Consider the following 13,774-nt stretch of genomic DNA (forward strand, 5'->3'; position numbering starts at 1 on the left):
CACATTAACCTTGACTTAGAAAAACGAAGCTTGGACCTGCGCAGTCTCCTCCAGTATTCCCGAAGTCGTATTGTTATACGGTGCTTTTCGTTCAGGGGTCACAAAGCAGGTAAGAGGACAAGTATTTGCTGAGGTTAGCGCGCCCCAGGGTCATCTGCTGTCACTCCCACCACGGCGCTGGTGCAGCCATACCCCCTCCTTTGCCACACACGGCAACCAGCATTGGCACCGGTGCTTTTATAGAAATCTAATGCATTTTCCTGGGAAAACTAATGCCCTCACCTCCAAGGAACATGTAATTTATACGGGAGACCCGAGTCTCTACAGAGATTTGAAAAATTACAGACAAAATATATTATTACTTAAATACACTATTCACTAAGGGCAAAACTAGGTGTTGCAAAGGAAAAACATCAAGTGTCTTTGAAGTACTAAAAAAAAAAAAAAAGCTAACTGTACATGTGTGTTGTAACTTCAATTTCAGTTATATTAATTTGGCGCTGCCGTTATTCCACCAAGATAATGCGGGGCAGCGTTAATGAGCCGTTTGGAACCTGCTCGGCAGAGCCGTGCTGATGGTTGCACGGGAGCGCAGGAGGGAGGCGAAGGGCCAAGGGCATCTCAGCCGCCAGGACGGGGGAACAGCGTAGAACTGATGAGCACACTTGGAATCTGACTACGAGAAATTCGTTATAGCAGGACCCCTTGGGTTAACAGTTAATGCATGTGAGCATCAGCACAACATTGCCATCGGCTGGTTTCTATGGATCTCCAAAGATTCGATTCTAGATTTGCATTATTCTAGGTCAGTCTTACCGCAGGGGGAAAAAAAAAAAAAAAAAAGTGTCTCAGTTTTACTGAAAAAAAATGAAGTAACTGTCTTAATAAGAAACGCATTATCTTTTGATAACGCAGTCTTATTTAACATGCAAGGTGCACGCACAGAATCTGCATTAAGTTAGAATCATAGAATGATTTTGGTTGGAAGAGACCCTCAAGATCATTGAGTCCTGTTAACCCACCCCTGGCACTGCCCCATGTCCCTGAGAACCTCATGTCCGTCTGTCCAGCCCCTCCAGGTATGGTGACTCCACCACTGCCCTGGGCAGCCTGTTCCAATGCCCCACAGCCCTTTGGGGAAGAAATTGTTCCCCAGATCCAACCTCAACCTCCCCTGGCACAACTTGAGGCCGTTTCCTCTGGTCCTGGCACTTGTTCCTGGGGAGCAGAGCCCGACCCCCCCTGGCTCCAAGCTCCTTTCAGGCAGGTCAGAGATCAGAAGGTCTCCCCTCAGCTCCTGTTCTCCAGCTGAACCCCCAGCTCCCTCAGCCGCTCCCATCACACTTGTGCTCCAGCCCCTCACCAGCTCCGTTGCCTCCTGTGCACTCTCTCTAGTTAAACCAAGACTGAAGCAATTTGCCACATTGTCAACATTTAGGAAGAAACACGCGCCAGCAAACAAAAGCCAACAGACCCGCTGACTCCTGAGCGCACCAGCCGTCCCCTCCACAGGCGACACACAACTTTAAGAATCCTGCTCTATTATGGGTTTGTTTTGTATGTTTGTATCAGGCACTTTGTTCTCCCCGGTAATTTTCGCAACCACAAGTAGTTTTGCATACAAGGAAATGCTGAATACAGATCTAGAGATTTTTTAAAACTTTATTAAATTACGCAGTAAGAACCCATCTCCACACAAGTGTTTCATTTTGGGAGAGCAGAGGTATAATACATGAGCCACAGGTGAGTGCATTGCCCCTCCCGTCCCCCCCAGCTTCCAAGAAATAGAACAGCAGGAATAACACACCCTCCTTACTATGGAACTCCACAGGGATCCTTCCTACGGTTGTTTTGAACTGGAGAAAAAGGACCAACAGTGTCAAGCGTCTCGTTCTTCACCGCACCATCCCCAGCACCGTTTGGCAGAGGGTTCAGGAGCAGCCGAACGCATCTGCATGGTTATCGTTTGATATAAATCCATGACAGCCCCGATCGGGCCATCAGGACACAAAAAAGGCTGTTTCTCTTTGAAAATCCTTACACTTCTACGTGCATGTCCACAGAAAATTGGCAACGGAAGAGAAAGTGAATTCTAAGAGCTACAGAGGAGGCAGAGCAGTGAGCGCAGTGCAAACACTGAAAATAACACACAGTCGTTTATTACTTACGCCTGGGTTTATTTATGTTATCTGAAAGTTCCCGGCCAAGCTTTCTGCTCAGATGAACTGCTGCAAATCCATCCCGTTAAATGAATTTGATGCCAGCAGTGAGCTTGGGTCAAATCCTTTAATACTTAAATTTCAATTGAAAAAAAAAATGCCATATTTAAAGTGTGTTTTGACTCTGAAAAGTGAATCAAATGGCATAAAGGATCTTCCCACATCTGTCGCTTTCCAGCAGCTGTGCAGAATGAATTCAGCAAGTTCATAAACGAGAAACTTCACTCGCAGCTACAGAAACTGCTCTGGGTTGAGAACACCACCCTGCGTTTCTGCTTTAGCTCTCAACGCCAGTAAGATTCTGTAGTTGTAACCGAATTGTGTTACGTTTATTTGCTCTAAGAAAAGGGAGTTGCCTTTTCCTAAAGGTGTCCCACTTTAAGAAGGAAGCCAGAAGTCTTTTAGACAACCGACAGACAAGCAGGACATCGATTTAAGTTAGAAGATGGCATTTTTAGAGAGACTTTTCTGACCACAATGACACTTTGAGTGCAGACTTGATTAAAACCAAAAAACCTCGGTGGAAAATTTGCTACGGATGCAGTATTGAACTGCTGTCTATGGAAGTAATATGTCAAAGGAAAGTTACTTTGCAGAAATCTTTACAGATCTAGTTGAACAAAAATTGGAGAGTCCTTCATTTCTTGGATTACACGTATACCCCGTGAACTGAAGCGCTATAATTTACAAGTGTAAACTCAAAGGATTAGGAAAGTGAAGCAAAAAGCGTATCACTCTACCTCCACCAGAACATCACTTTATTGTTTATCTGTCATCAACAATGTAAAACTCTACGAGATACTCTAGCCTGGTTTTTAAAAAGGTAAAGATTACATTGGATTAGCTACGTCGTACGAAAGAAACTACAGCCATCACAGTAGAATGCGATTGGAGGGAGAATTTGAGTTACAAAAAAAGTGTACACTGCAAGCAGAGGGAAGTGCACATTAAATCAAATGCCTGTAGGATTCATTACTTTTAAATGCACAGTGACAATTTTGAGAAACTGTACATAATAGAATCACAGAAATGACTTCAAAAGAACCAAAATTACATGTTGCATTTGACCATTCAACTCATAAGTAATCATTGATGTTCTATATTTTCAGTGCTTTTGGAAAATTTGTTGACCAAACAAAATTTAAGTTGTTAATTTGACTAAAATGTGAAGTAGAAGGATTGAAATCAAAAGTATATTGGAAGTACGCCTAACCTACAAGAATAAGCCAAGAGGGGAGGATGCTGGGAGAGGCTGGGAGGGAGGAAAGAAAGGAAAGAGCAAAGGGAGAAGAGAAGAAAGAGAAGAAAGGCTTTTTCTTCTATCTCAGAAGTTCTTCCAATGCAGTGTATATCTGATGTACAGCTCTTTGCTTTCAGTCCATTTCTGAAGTTTACATTTTGTAGCCTTTTTCCGTACTAACTGGTCGACTCGACCAGCGCTGTTGCCACGCAACAAGAGCGACACGAATCTGAATGCATCAAATCTTCCCTTGCTGTGATTTCTTCACGGCCCCATTTTTTCTGGTTTTCTTTGAACAGGGTTCGGTGTTTCCTGAATTGTTCACAGGGTCAGGTGGAATTGAGTTCCAAATCACTCTGCGGTTTTGTAGCATCCTGATTTCTTTCTGCGGCGAACCCCCGGACACGTTTGCAGTTCTTCCGTAGCAGAAAGACAAACCGTGTTGCTCAAGCGGTGAGCGTTCACCCTTGACCGCGGGGGTTGCAGACCATTGTGTTGAGCGTATCCCTGAGTGCAGCTATCCTGCAGGATTCACTTCCCAGTGCACCGAGATTTCCTAGGTTTCCTCAGATGAAGCCCCAGTGTGCATCACCACCGGCTGTGGTGCGGCTCCGGATGCCTGAGGCCGAGTGGATTCTGGTGAGAACTGACCTCGCTGAACCAGACCGATCCGCTCTCCCCGCTCACACCCAGGCAGTCCAACCTTCATACAGCTGAGCCAAGTTATCTAGATTAGTTGCTTCCTTAATCACAAAGTCAACCTATTAGAAAGGTCAAACAAGGAATTAAAACATAAGCGACATTTTTTCAAGCGTTTAAGTGATCTTAAAATGTACTGTTGAATGTCCCCTGCAAATACAAAACTTCAGTGAAAAAAAAAATCTAGAGTAACTGTAACCTTAATCTTGCACAGCTTTGTGTTGTCCACATAAGAAACTGGAATTTGTAGGACGGGCAAAAAAAGATCACACGCCATCTCATTACAGAATCACACACAATCCCAGAATGTCAGGGGTTGGAAGGGACCTCGCAAGCTCACCCAGTGCAACCCCCCCGCCGGAGCAGGAACATCCAGATGAGGTTACACAGGAAGGTGTCCAGGCGGGTTGGAATGTCTGCAGAGAAGGAGACTCCACAGCCTCCCTGGGCAGCCTGGGCCAGGCTCTGCCACCCTCACCATGAAGAAGTTTCTTCTCATATTCAAGCGGAACCTCCTGTGTTCCAGTTTGCACCCATTGCCCCTTGTCCTATCATGGTTGTCACCCAGAAGAGCCTGGCTCCATCCTCCTGACACTGCCCCTTTCCATATTGATCCCCATGAATGAGGTCACCCCTCAGTCTCCTCTTCTCCAGCTCAGAGCCCCAGCTCCCTCAGCCTTTCCTCACACGGGAGATGCTCCACTCCCTTCAGCACCTTCGTGGCTGCGCTGGACTCTCTCCAGCAGTTCCCTGTCCTGCTGGAACTGAGGGGCCCAGAACTGGACACAATATTCCAGATGGGGTCTCACCAGGGCAGAGCAGAGGGGCAGGAGAACCTCTCTGACCTACTGACCACCCCCTTCTAATCACCCCCAGGTCCCATTGCCCTTCCTGGCCACAAGGGCCCAGTGCTGGCTCATGGTCACCCTGCTGTCCCCAGGACTCCCAGCTCCCTTTCCCCTACACTGCTCTCCAACAGCTCATTCCCCAACCTATACTGGAACCTAATTCCCAAGCCCTATCTTGGAAATGGTCACGACATTCTCCAATTTACATGGACATCTGGGCCCATGGACTCAGTTTCCCAGAGACAGGAGCGCGGTTTTGTTACACTGGTCGCTACGGCCAAGTTCAGTCCCTTTGGCAGATGTACAGATCTCACGTTCTCCCTGCGTACCAACAAATGTCCCCTCACTGATACACAAAGGGCATTTTATCTGATTCAGGAGTTTGTGTAAATCTATGGCACAGGAAACAAAAACATTTGCTAAAAACCCAGATGTAGCAACCTGAGGCAGCAGCACACCTTGCTTTGCATTGGAAATAAATCCCCCATCTCCAAAGGGATCCCCGTTCACATCAGGATTTCAGTCTTTCAGGCGAACCTCCGCACACACACACACACGCCAACCGCCACGTATTTAACTGGAACTTCACTGCTGCCAACTCACCTGTTCAGCAACAGACATTCTCCTGTTGGGATCCACATCTCGGCCCTCGAGCTTGGCTTTGACCCGCTTCCACACGCTAACTGCATATGAATTCCTTTCCTGCACGGCTAAAGGTACAAAATAAAATTAATTCGATGTTCCATTCCTGCACTGAGGTGTTTTGGGGTTTGTCGTTGTTGTTAAGTTTTGGCTGTTGGGGGACTTTGTTTGTTTTTAAGCCCTGTATTTACCTTTTCCCGTTTTAGGGTCCCTGGCTGTCTTTTTGGGACTACAGGCAACACTTTTGCCAGTTCCTGGGACTGTGCTTGGAGGAGTATCTGCTGACGTGGCAAGATTTTTCTGAATTAGCTTTCTTGCATTCTGCGACATCACCTCTGGCTGAGTTTTCTGCCCCGTATTGCTACGTACAGCTGTAAAGAAAGTTTAAAGGCACTTCAAGTATTCAAAATAATATATTATAGATGCAAGAAAAGCACAATTAAATGTGTATCAAATGCAGCTGTCAATCCCTCAGACAAAAGCATTTTAAACTCTGCACCAGTTCTTCTCTCTTCACTCTGTTATGCAATTTCTTTCACTTCATAAACAAGAGGTTTTGTTCCATTGCAAAGCACTTATTTACGTAAAGCAAGTTTTTATGGGCTCGCTTAACCTCAAATTCTATCATTGTGTATGGCAGTTATAAAACACAAATCTTGTAAATGACAGAAATCAGGAACCTGCGCTTAGTCCAAATACAGAGAGTAGAATAATCCTTTAAGGAGAAAGGAATTCATGCTCAGGAGAAACTTTATTCATGTTTTTAACTGTAAAATAATGAAAACTTTACCAACATAAATGCATTTGTAGAGTTTCAGGATTCTGAAGCCACCATAAATTTTAATACTAGTTTCAAGAGAAACGACAGTTCAGTTGATGTATGCGACAACGTGCCGTGTCTGTGGGATGAACCCAGATCGTGACGGCTGTGATCAAGTCGTCACTCGGTACTGTACACTGAACGAATTTAACTTCACGGGCTTTTCTAACCTTATAGAGGTTGTCTGTATTTCAAAGTTTAATGAAAATTTCCGATCCCATCTCTAATCTATATTCCTGATGTTTTAACGTTTGTACTTTGCCAAGCGTTACCTGCAGCAAAGGTTGGCTGATACGGAGCAGCTGACGTTGGGCTCGAGCACTCGTTTGATGTATCCGTGACTAAGGGTGATGCAAAACCCACCAGATTATTGTAGACACTGGGAAACATAACGGAGTCGATAAATATTCATGCAACTACTTGACTTACTGAAAACTCAAAAATGAAAGCTATGAGGCAGATTTTGCAAAAGGATTTGTGCATTCCAAGCAAACCCCCCCCAGAGGCACCTCACGCTCCGTTTCTGCCACGCGCAAGTAGAGAAGCAAAAGTCGTCACCTAAAAGACAGCGATTCCTCACCTTTGGCTCTGCGTTTTCAATTCTTTCAAGGTGGGAGTTATTTCCTGCAGCATTTCGACATGTTCCTGACTGCGGACTTGACCCATAACCTGAACTAATGTAAACAAAACTGTCTGAATATTATCTTGCCACGATTTATATTCGCCCAAGAACTGCCTAACACTGTTCTCATAAGGAACATCTTCGCCGTCTGCCAAAGCCGCTTCTTCGTCCTGTAACAAAGACGTGCAAAAAGGTTAACTGTTTGATACATATTTTGGCTAAGAGAATAAAGTCAAGCATTTCCTAGCCTTTTCGGCCCCTCACTGTGTCATTTGACTGCAAATAACGAGAATTTTCAGCAGTTACATTTCAAGAAATATCAATTTGAAAAAGATCAAATGTTTTACTGATTAAAAGCCAAAAGGATTCGTAAACGCACAGAATCTTTCAACTGCCAAAAGAGAAAAAGGGTTTAATTGAACCAAAGCCTGATTAGCCTAAGTCTAGAAATAAAGCTTTATAAAATTCATTTAATCTCTAAGAATTCAGGTCTTGAACTCCATATACATGACCACATTTTCCTGTTTCTGGATACTTTAAAAAGCACACGTCAACTATAAACTGCACTGACATGGTTTGGAGCAATAAATGCACTGAAGTTCCAGGCATACCTTTGCCATAGCTTTCAGTAGATGTTTGACATCTCCAAGTTGTCTGTTATGACCCGTGAGCACAGTTTTAATACTATCCACCAGATTCTGAATGGTTTCACAAACGGTCTCTATTTGCTGTTCTCTTTCTGTTTGTACCGTTCTCTGGGTAGAGATTTCCTGGGTCAGCTGCTTGTGAGCCGAGTGGAGCCATTCGGAGCTGCCAATAGGATGTTCAAGACCAGTGCCCTAAAATGACAAACATTTTTGACCTGTATCCAGAGATAAAATTCAATTACTGTGTAGATGCTGCTGCCAAATGTTTAGCAGCAGATGGAATAAACTCTGTAATCCACAGCCCATTAGAAGGTATACATAACATTAATTTAGAATGAAAGACAAAATGGAGAACGCACGATTCCAGCGATTCTGTCATGTTCCATGTTTTGCTTTGACTGTCACTCACCACTCTCTGAAGCAGGCGAAGCTCCAGTTCAGACACCGAACTGTTGAACTGAGACGCAAATGAGCACATTTGTTGGCAGCGTTTGAGAAGTTCAAATAATGCAGCATCAAGATTTAAGGCTTCTGCTGTTCTAGTACGTAAACTTTCAAAATGAATGATATTACTGCAGAGGAAAGTGACCTGAAAATGAAAGCAAGAGTGCGAAAAGTTATTCTAATTAAAGTGTCTATTACACAAACTGCATTTGTTCCATCTCTTTAGAAGGGAGAATTTTAAATCCAGCAGTAAAGCTGCTCTGTTCCAGCAGTGGTATCATTCCAGGGGCAGCCAGCCCTGTAGCAATTCTCCAAGAGATTATTTGTATTGCTTCTAAAGTGGGACTCCCAGAAGTATTTAGTTATCTTCGTTTGCTCTTTAGATGCTGAGAAGGAAAAATATCTTCTGCATAAAACTCAAGTAGGAAATAAGAGAGTGAACACACTTAGCAAGTCACTAATACTATACTGATGTATTACAGAGTACCTGACTTGCTCTTTGACTTTCTTTCAGTACAAGGTTTCTTCTTTCAGCAATAGTGGCATCAAAATCTTGCAAGACTGGTGCCAGTGCGGGATTAGCACCTCCCGCCCATTTTAAACGCTGCTCAATACTTGCTTCAAGTGCTGCCAGTTTCTCCTGCATTGGGGAAGAAAAACAAAAACCAAAACCAAAACAGATACAGATAATGCATATTGATATGTATCATCCTAAACCTAACTTAAAAATTTAAACATATAACACATGCAGACACATTCTTACACTCATATATAAAATAATGTGGTGTACATGATTGACAAATGTCAGCTTATGCTGTTTAAAGGTTTATACTCAGCACACATCACAACTAGATTTGATTGTTATGGAAATAAAGTCATCCATCTAGATTTCAATCCACCAGAAAACAAAACCAAAAAAACCCCCACACAACAAAACACAAAAGCAAGTCTATCACATCTGTAGAATAAAAATGACATAAAAATCATAGGAGTCCTGAATTATTTTTACAAATAATCTTCAAAAAATTAAAAACCTCCCTTCACAACTGAAAAAGAAATTAAAATTCAAGAAGCTAAGCAGTATTTATTTAAAACAATTAAACATTCTATATTACTGATAGCTAAAATTCTAAAAAGCTGAGCCAAGCCCCAGCACACAGAAGCTTCAACAAACAGAAAAACTGATTTGCCCAGATCTACACAGGGACCTTCTGACACTGAGCTGGTAAAATGGCAGGAAGGGTGATCTAAGTCAGACCAGCTTAAAGAACAGGAGCATGGGCAGCCTGCCGAAGGAAATTTACTCTCACATATTCCTATTTTCGATCATGAAACAGGTTTACTAATATTCCAGAGATAATATTTTGTATGAGACAGCAAAATCAAACAATCTAACAGTACACACCAGACAGGCTGAAAGAGACGAATGAAAATACCACTAAATCTTGCAATAGCAAGAGACACGATAATCTGGAGGCGACTGAGAATTCTGCGGTTTCTGTTCAAGTCGCACTCGAATAAAGTGCCGAACAAACCTCCCAAAACAGCAGTACCTGGACTGTTGCGATTGAAGCTTCAATCTGACTGAGCGTGTGGAGCTTCTTCTTCATGCTGGCTAAAATGGCAGAGCGAGGCGGAGGAGTGACCGAGATGGCTTGTGGGCGGCTGATGAGGAGATCTTCATGTTGCCACTGCAGGAAAACACCAAAAACACTTGATTAACAATATTGCTCAGCACAAAATACTTTGCTTCACAAACAGCAATTCTAGTTCTCTGGTACACTTTCTAAGTAAGGGCGTTTTAAAATTGTGTCAGATGATACCAGTGCACTGAGTTCTAAATTATCAGAGTGTGTTAAATTATATAAGTAGCTGTAAACTGGTTTTCTGGCTTGGATATTTATACCGCTAATCACTCATTAACTTCCTAGACGTGATTTACAGACATTTCCTCGATCTAAAGAAAAACCCATCAATATTCAGAAAGAATTTGCTTGTGACGCACTAAGCCCAAGACAACTTTGCTCACCGGTCTGTGAACTGCTTTATCGATTGCCATGGAGAAAACCTGTACCCCAGATCTACAAATCACTACAAAATAAAGAGCAGTGATGCTACAACCCAACTGGATCCAGCTCAAGGTACATGGGGGCGTTTATCTAAAGCCTCAGTAGAACATTTTCAGGATTGATAGTTCCGCTATTTGTATTTTTTCAGAAGGCAAACAGTGCAGCAAGGGGACAGTTAATGCATTAAAACTTGGAAGGAAAGGTACAAGACGACATTCAGCAATGCAGATTCTGCTCGAAGGAATCTCCTCCCTTAAAGTCTTAGTCTGTTTGATAAAAGGGGGAGAATGGGACAACATTGCTAGTAAGAAAGCTGGTGAAAGACTTCTTTTCTAATAAATTACTTAATGGTTATTGTAAAAAATTACATGTATTGACATGAAAAAGAATTTACACATTGTTACATTTGCATCTTATAAAGCAGGCAGTCTTCAAAAGAAGCCAGCTGTAACTTTTTTCCTTACATATTTACAGAATAATTTAGAACCAAAATATCGAGTCTGTCAAAATACTCTACAGCTCATCCGACAAAATCTAAAGTTCTAGTTGTGCTCAGCACCAGTAACCAGAGCTCACTTTCCGGAGACACGAGCTGGAGCGGCGGAAGGTGTGTTTTACCTGGAACATGGCGATGTGCAGCTGCACTCTCTGCAGGCTGGTCTTGCAGGACGAAATGCTAGTTTCCAGCCTGCGCACCAGATCATGCTTCTTCCAGGCGGTATCGTAGGAACTGGCCAACACCGTCGCCCTGTTCATCACCAGCTGCGAGAACTTGCCGATCTGGATGTTGTGCTCCACGGCTTTCTTGCACAGGTCGTCCACCGAAACCTTGCTTTCTGCCCCAAAGTCTTTAGCCTCTACCTGAGCAATGATATCGACGCCCAGAGCGCTGATGAAACTACACAAGGTCAGTCCCAAAGCTTGATTGGGAAGGCCAATTAAAAGCTGTCTCACAAAGTCAGCTGTAAAAGCCTTGATTGGTTTGGCCATTTGGTCTTCACTAAAGCAAGAGTTTCTGTAAAGGGCTTTGACGTTGACGATTTGCACAGGTCCATTCACTGCGTTCTGGTCTTCAAGTGAACTGATCCCTTTTAAAGGAACGAGACAGTATTTTTGTTATAAACAAAACATTTGATGCATCTAGGAAAATGTCATCTGACTTAGAAATACAGCTAGATTACAGGAATTATTTTTTAATTTCTGCACACTTGCCAGATATAAAGGGTAACTTACAGTAAAAGTGACCAAGTATACATCCTTCTCAACAGGACACAGGACAAGAAGGGGACAAAGCAATACCGAACATTTGATAACATTTATTTACCTGACAATGTTTTAGAAAAAGTACCACAGAGCCTGAAAAATTCTTTAATTGTTTGCAGTCTCTTCAGAAAGAAAATTTCCTCTAGAACTTGGCGATTATTGTCATCATCAAAGAAGTTAACTTGGGTGCTGCGGGCTTCCCTAATTATGTCAATCTTACGCCAAGCAACAGGTATTTCCATCTTGTTTAGCTGAGCAATGAAAAGGAAATAAATTAGTATTGTTTTTACAAAACTTTCATACTCCTGACTCAAAGAGGACTTGGATAAGACGAAATCCACACCTTTTCAATCAATAAACCAAATGCAGTTTCCACTTGAGCAAACATTCCATCAAAGGCCACCAAAAGCATCTGACCAGCTGACATCTTGGGGGTTTCATCAACTGAACCATTTCTCGGCTGAATCAGCTCACCATACTGAGCATGAAGTACTCTTAAAAAAAAAAAAAAAAAGAAAGAAAATGTACATGTTTTTGCTTAAGTCTACAAGAAATAAATAGGATTTTCTTAAACTGATTGATCCCACAACTAGAGCAGACTGGAATTAAGCTGCATCTGAAGAAGGTTCCTACCTCCTCGCCCCACTTCCCATGTGAACCCTCATGCTGGTCTCATCCGAACGGCCAAGGATACCAAAGAGATGAGGTTGGATTAAAGGACCAGATACAAAGCTGACTTAAAATACAGGTAGAGGATACAGACCGTACTTTTTATGAGCATGGTAAAACAAGTTATGAATAGTAAGTGATGTAAATACCACCTTTCCTTCCCTGAAAACCAAGTACTGGCTTTATAATATACATATATAATTGGCTGAATGGATTACAGGGTAAAAAGGCAGAGGATGAGATCTCGGGGTACGGCTGAGATGGTTTAACACTGTGCCGCTCCTGAAAGAACGGTGTCATCCTCTCCCTTCCAGCACTTTTGACCCTCAACCACCAGGCTGAGCAGGCGTGCCAATGGGTAAACCTGGAAGAAAATTAACCTAAGAGAAAAAAAGCAAGTTGTTTCCTACTGGTCTAGCAGCCTTCCCTGCCCCACGGGTGGAGCCACCGTCACTGGCTCAAGGGAAGCAGCACGATCACGTCTGCTCAGCAGGAACATTCCAAATTGTTTTGTTTGGTTGGAGTATTGTCTGTTTGTAGGGTTTTTTGTTTATACATATACATTTTTTTAAACCAAGTCACTGATTCATTACGCGAAAGCTGCACCAAACCTCTTGACAAGAGGGGCGCCACGGTTACAAGCTCTTCCTTTCACAGGTTCTTCCCACCAACTAACAGACTGGTTCCTATTCTTAGCATCCCTTAAACTTCAAAGAGAAAAATCTCAACTATAAATCTTGGAAAAAGCTGACTACCGAAAGTCAGCTTTAAGCAGATGTAAATGTAAATTGCCATAGCTCTGTATTTCTATGTATGCACACGGATAAACGCACACACAGAGAAGAAACAAGCGCAAACATTGCCTCTGCTTACAGAGGGCAAGAAAAGCATGTACATCAAACAAATAATAAAATTTAGTCAAATTAATGTTCCGCAGCCTTCATTCTCCCATATCTGAACTACCAGAATAAGCTATTTACCTCGCGACATCGATGTAATGAGTGTGTGTTTCCTCCTCCAGCCCCATGGCAGCATTTCGTAAGTAGGCTTGAAGAGATTCAACCAGCGTTTGCAGAGGGACTCCATCGGTTGTTTGCTCAATAAGATTATCCAATTCGTGGAGCATGCTTTCCAAAGTATACTCTCCTTTCATTAAGCACCTCAGCGCTTCTGGGAAAATGATCTGTCGGAAGTTTGAGTTCAATTCCTGTTGGGAAGTATGAAAACATAATACATTTTCCTCTCTCAGAAAGCATTACACACAACATCTTTCTCATTTTAGTATTATACCACATGATGGTAACATGATGGTGGTCAGCCAAGGGTCAAAACCTACTCTTTTTTTAAAATTTCAAGAAATCAGGAAGACATTAAACCCTGTACAAACCCAGAGGTTTGACATTCGCACAATGTCACGAGTGTCTCAGCAGCAGCACCCCCCAGCAGAGCATCAGTGGTACAGACCACACTTTCCCAACCAATTTCATCTGATTATGTAGCTTTCCTTCTCCATTGTGTTAACTATAAATGAGCTACATTATTTACCGCATTTATGATTTGCTAATCAGACTCTGCAAAGAAAAAGAATTAAA

At 42.7% G+C, this 13,774-nt stretch overlaps 1 protein-coding gene across 1 annotated transcript in view; it reads right to left on the minus strand.

The window, feature by feature from the left end:
* Positions 1-1,707: 1,707 nt before the first annotated feature.
* The window catches only part of SMG1 (SMG1 nonsense mediated mRNA decay associated PI3K related kinase), a 69,511-nt gene continuing 57,444 nt past the window's right edge, over positions 1,708-13,774 (minus strand). Inside the window, exons 51-63 of the mRNA XM_065645310.1 lie at positions 13,163-13,389; positions 11,857-12,007; positions 11,575-11,764; positions 10,869-11,338; positions 9,735-9,872; positions 8,669-8,821; positions 8,147-8,326; positions 7,702-7,929; positions 7,049-7,260; positions 6,741-6,847; positions 5,840-6,019; positions 5,610-5,716; positions 1,708-4,220 (exon numbers count right to left, since the gene is read on the minus strand). Of these exons, the coding sequence (XP_065501382.1) occupies positions 4,143-4,220; positions 5,610-5,716; positions 5,840-6,019; positions 6,741-6,847; positions 7,049-7,260; positions 7,702-7,929; positions 8,147-8,326; positions 8,669-8,821; positions 9,735-9,872; positions 10,869-11,338; positions 11,575-11,764; positions 11,857-12,007; positions 13,163-13,389 (2,421 nt within the window). The 3' untranslated portion in view covers positions 1,708-4,142. The remainder of the gene's footprint in view (positions 4,221-5,609; positions 5,717-5,839; positions 6,020-6,740; positions 6,848-7,048; positions 7,261-7,701; positions 7,930-8,146; positions 8,327-8,668; positions 8,822-9,734; positions 9,873-10,868; positions 11,339-11,574; positions 11,765-11,856; positions 12,008-13,162; positions 13,390-13,774) is intronic.

This window comes from Caloenas nicobarica, chromosome 14 (assembly GCF_036013445.1).
Source record: "Caloenas nicobarica isolate bCalNic1 chromosome 14, bCalNic1.hap1, whole genome shotgun sequence".
In the NCBI taxonomy this organism is placed as follows: Eukaryota; Metazoa; Chordata; class Aves; order Columbiformes; family Columbidae; genus Caloenas; species Caloenas nicobarica.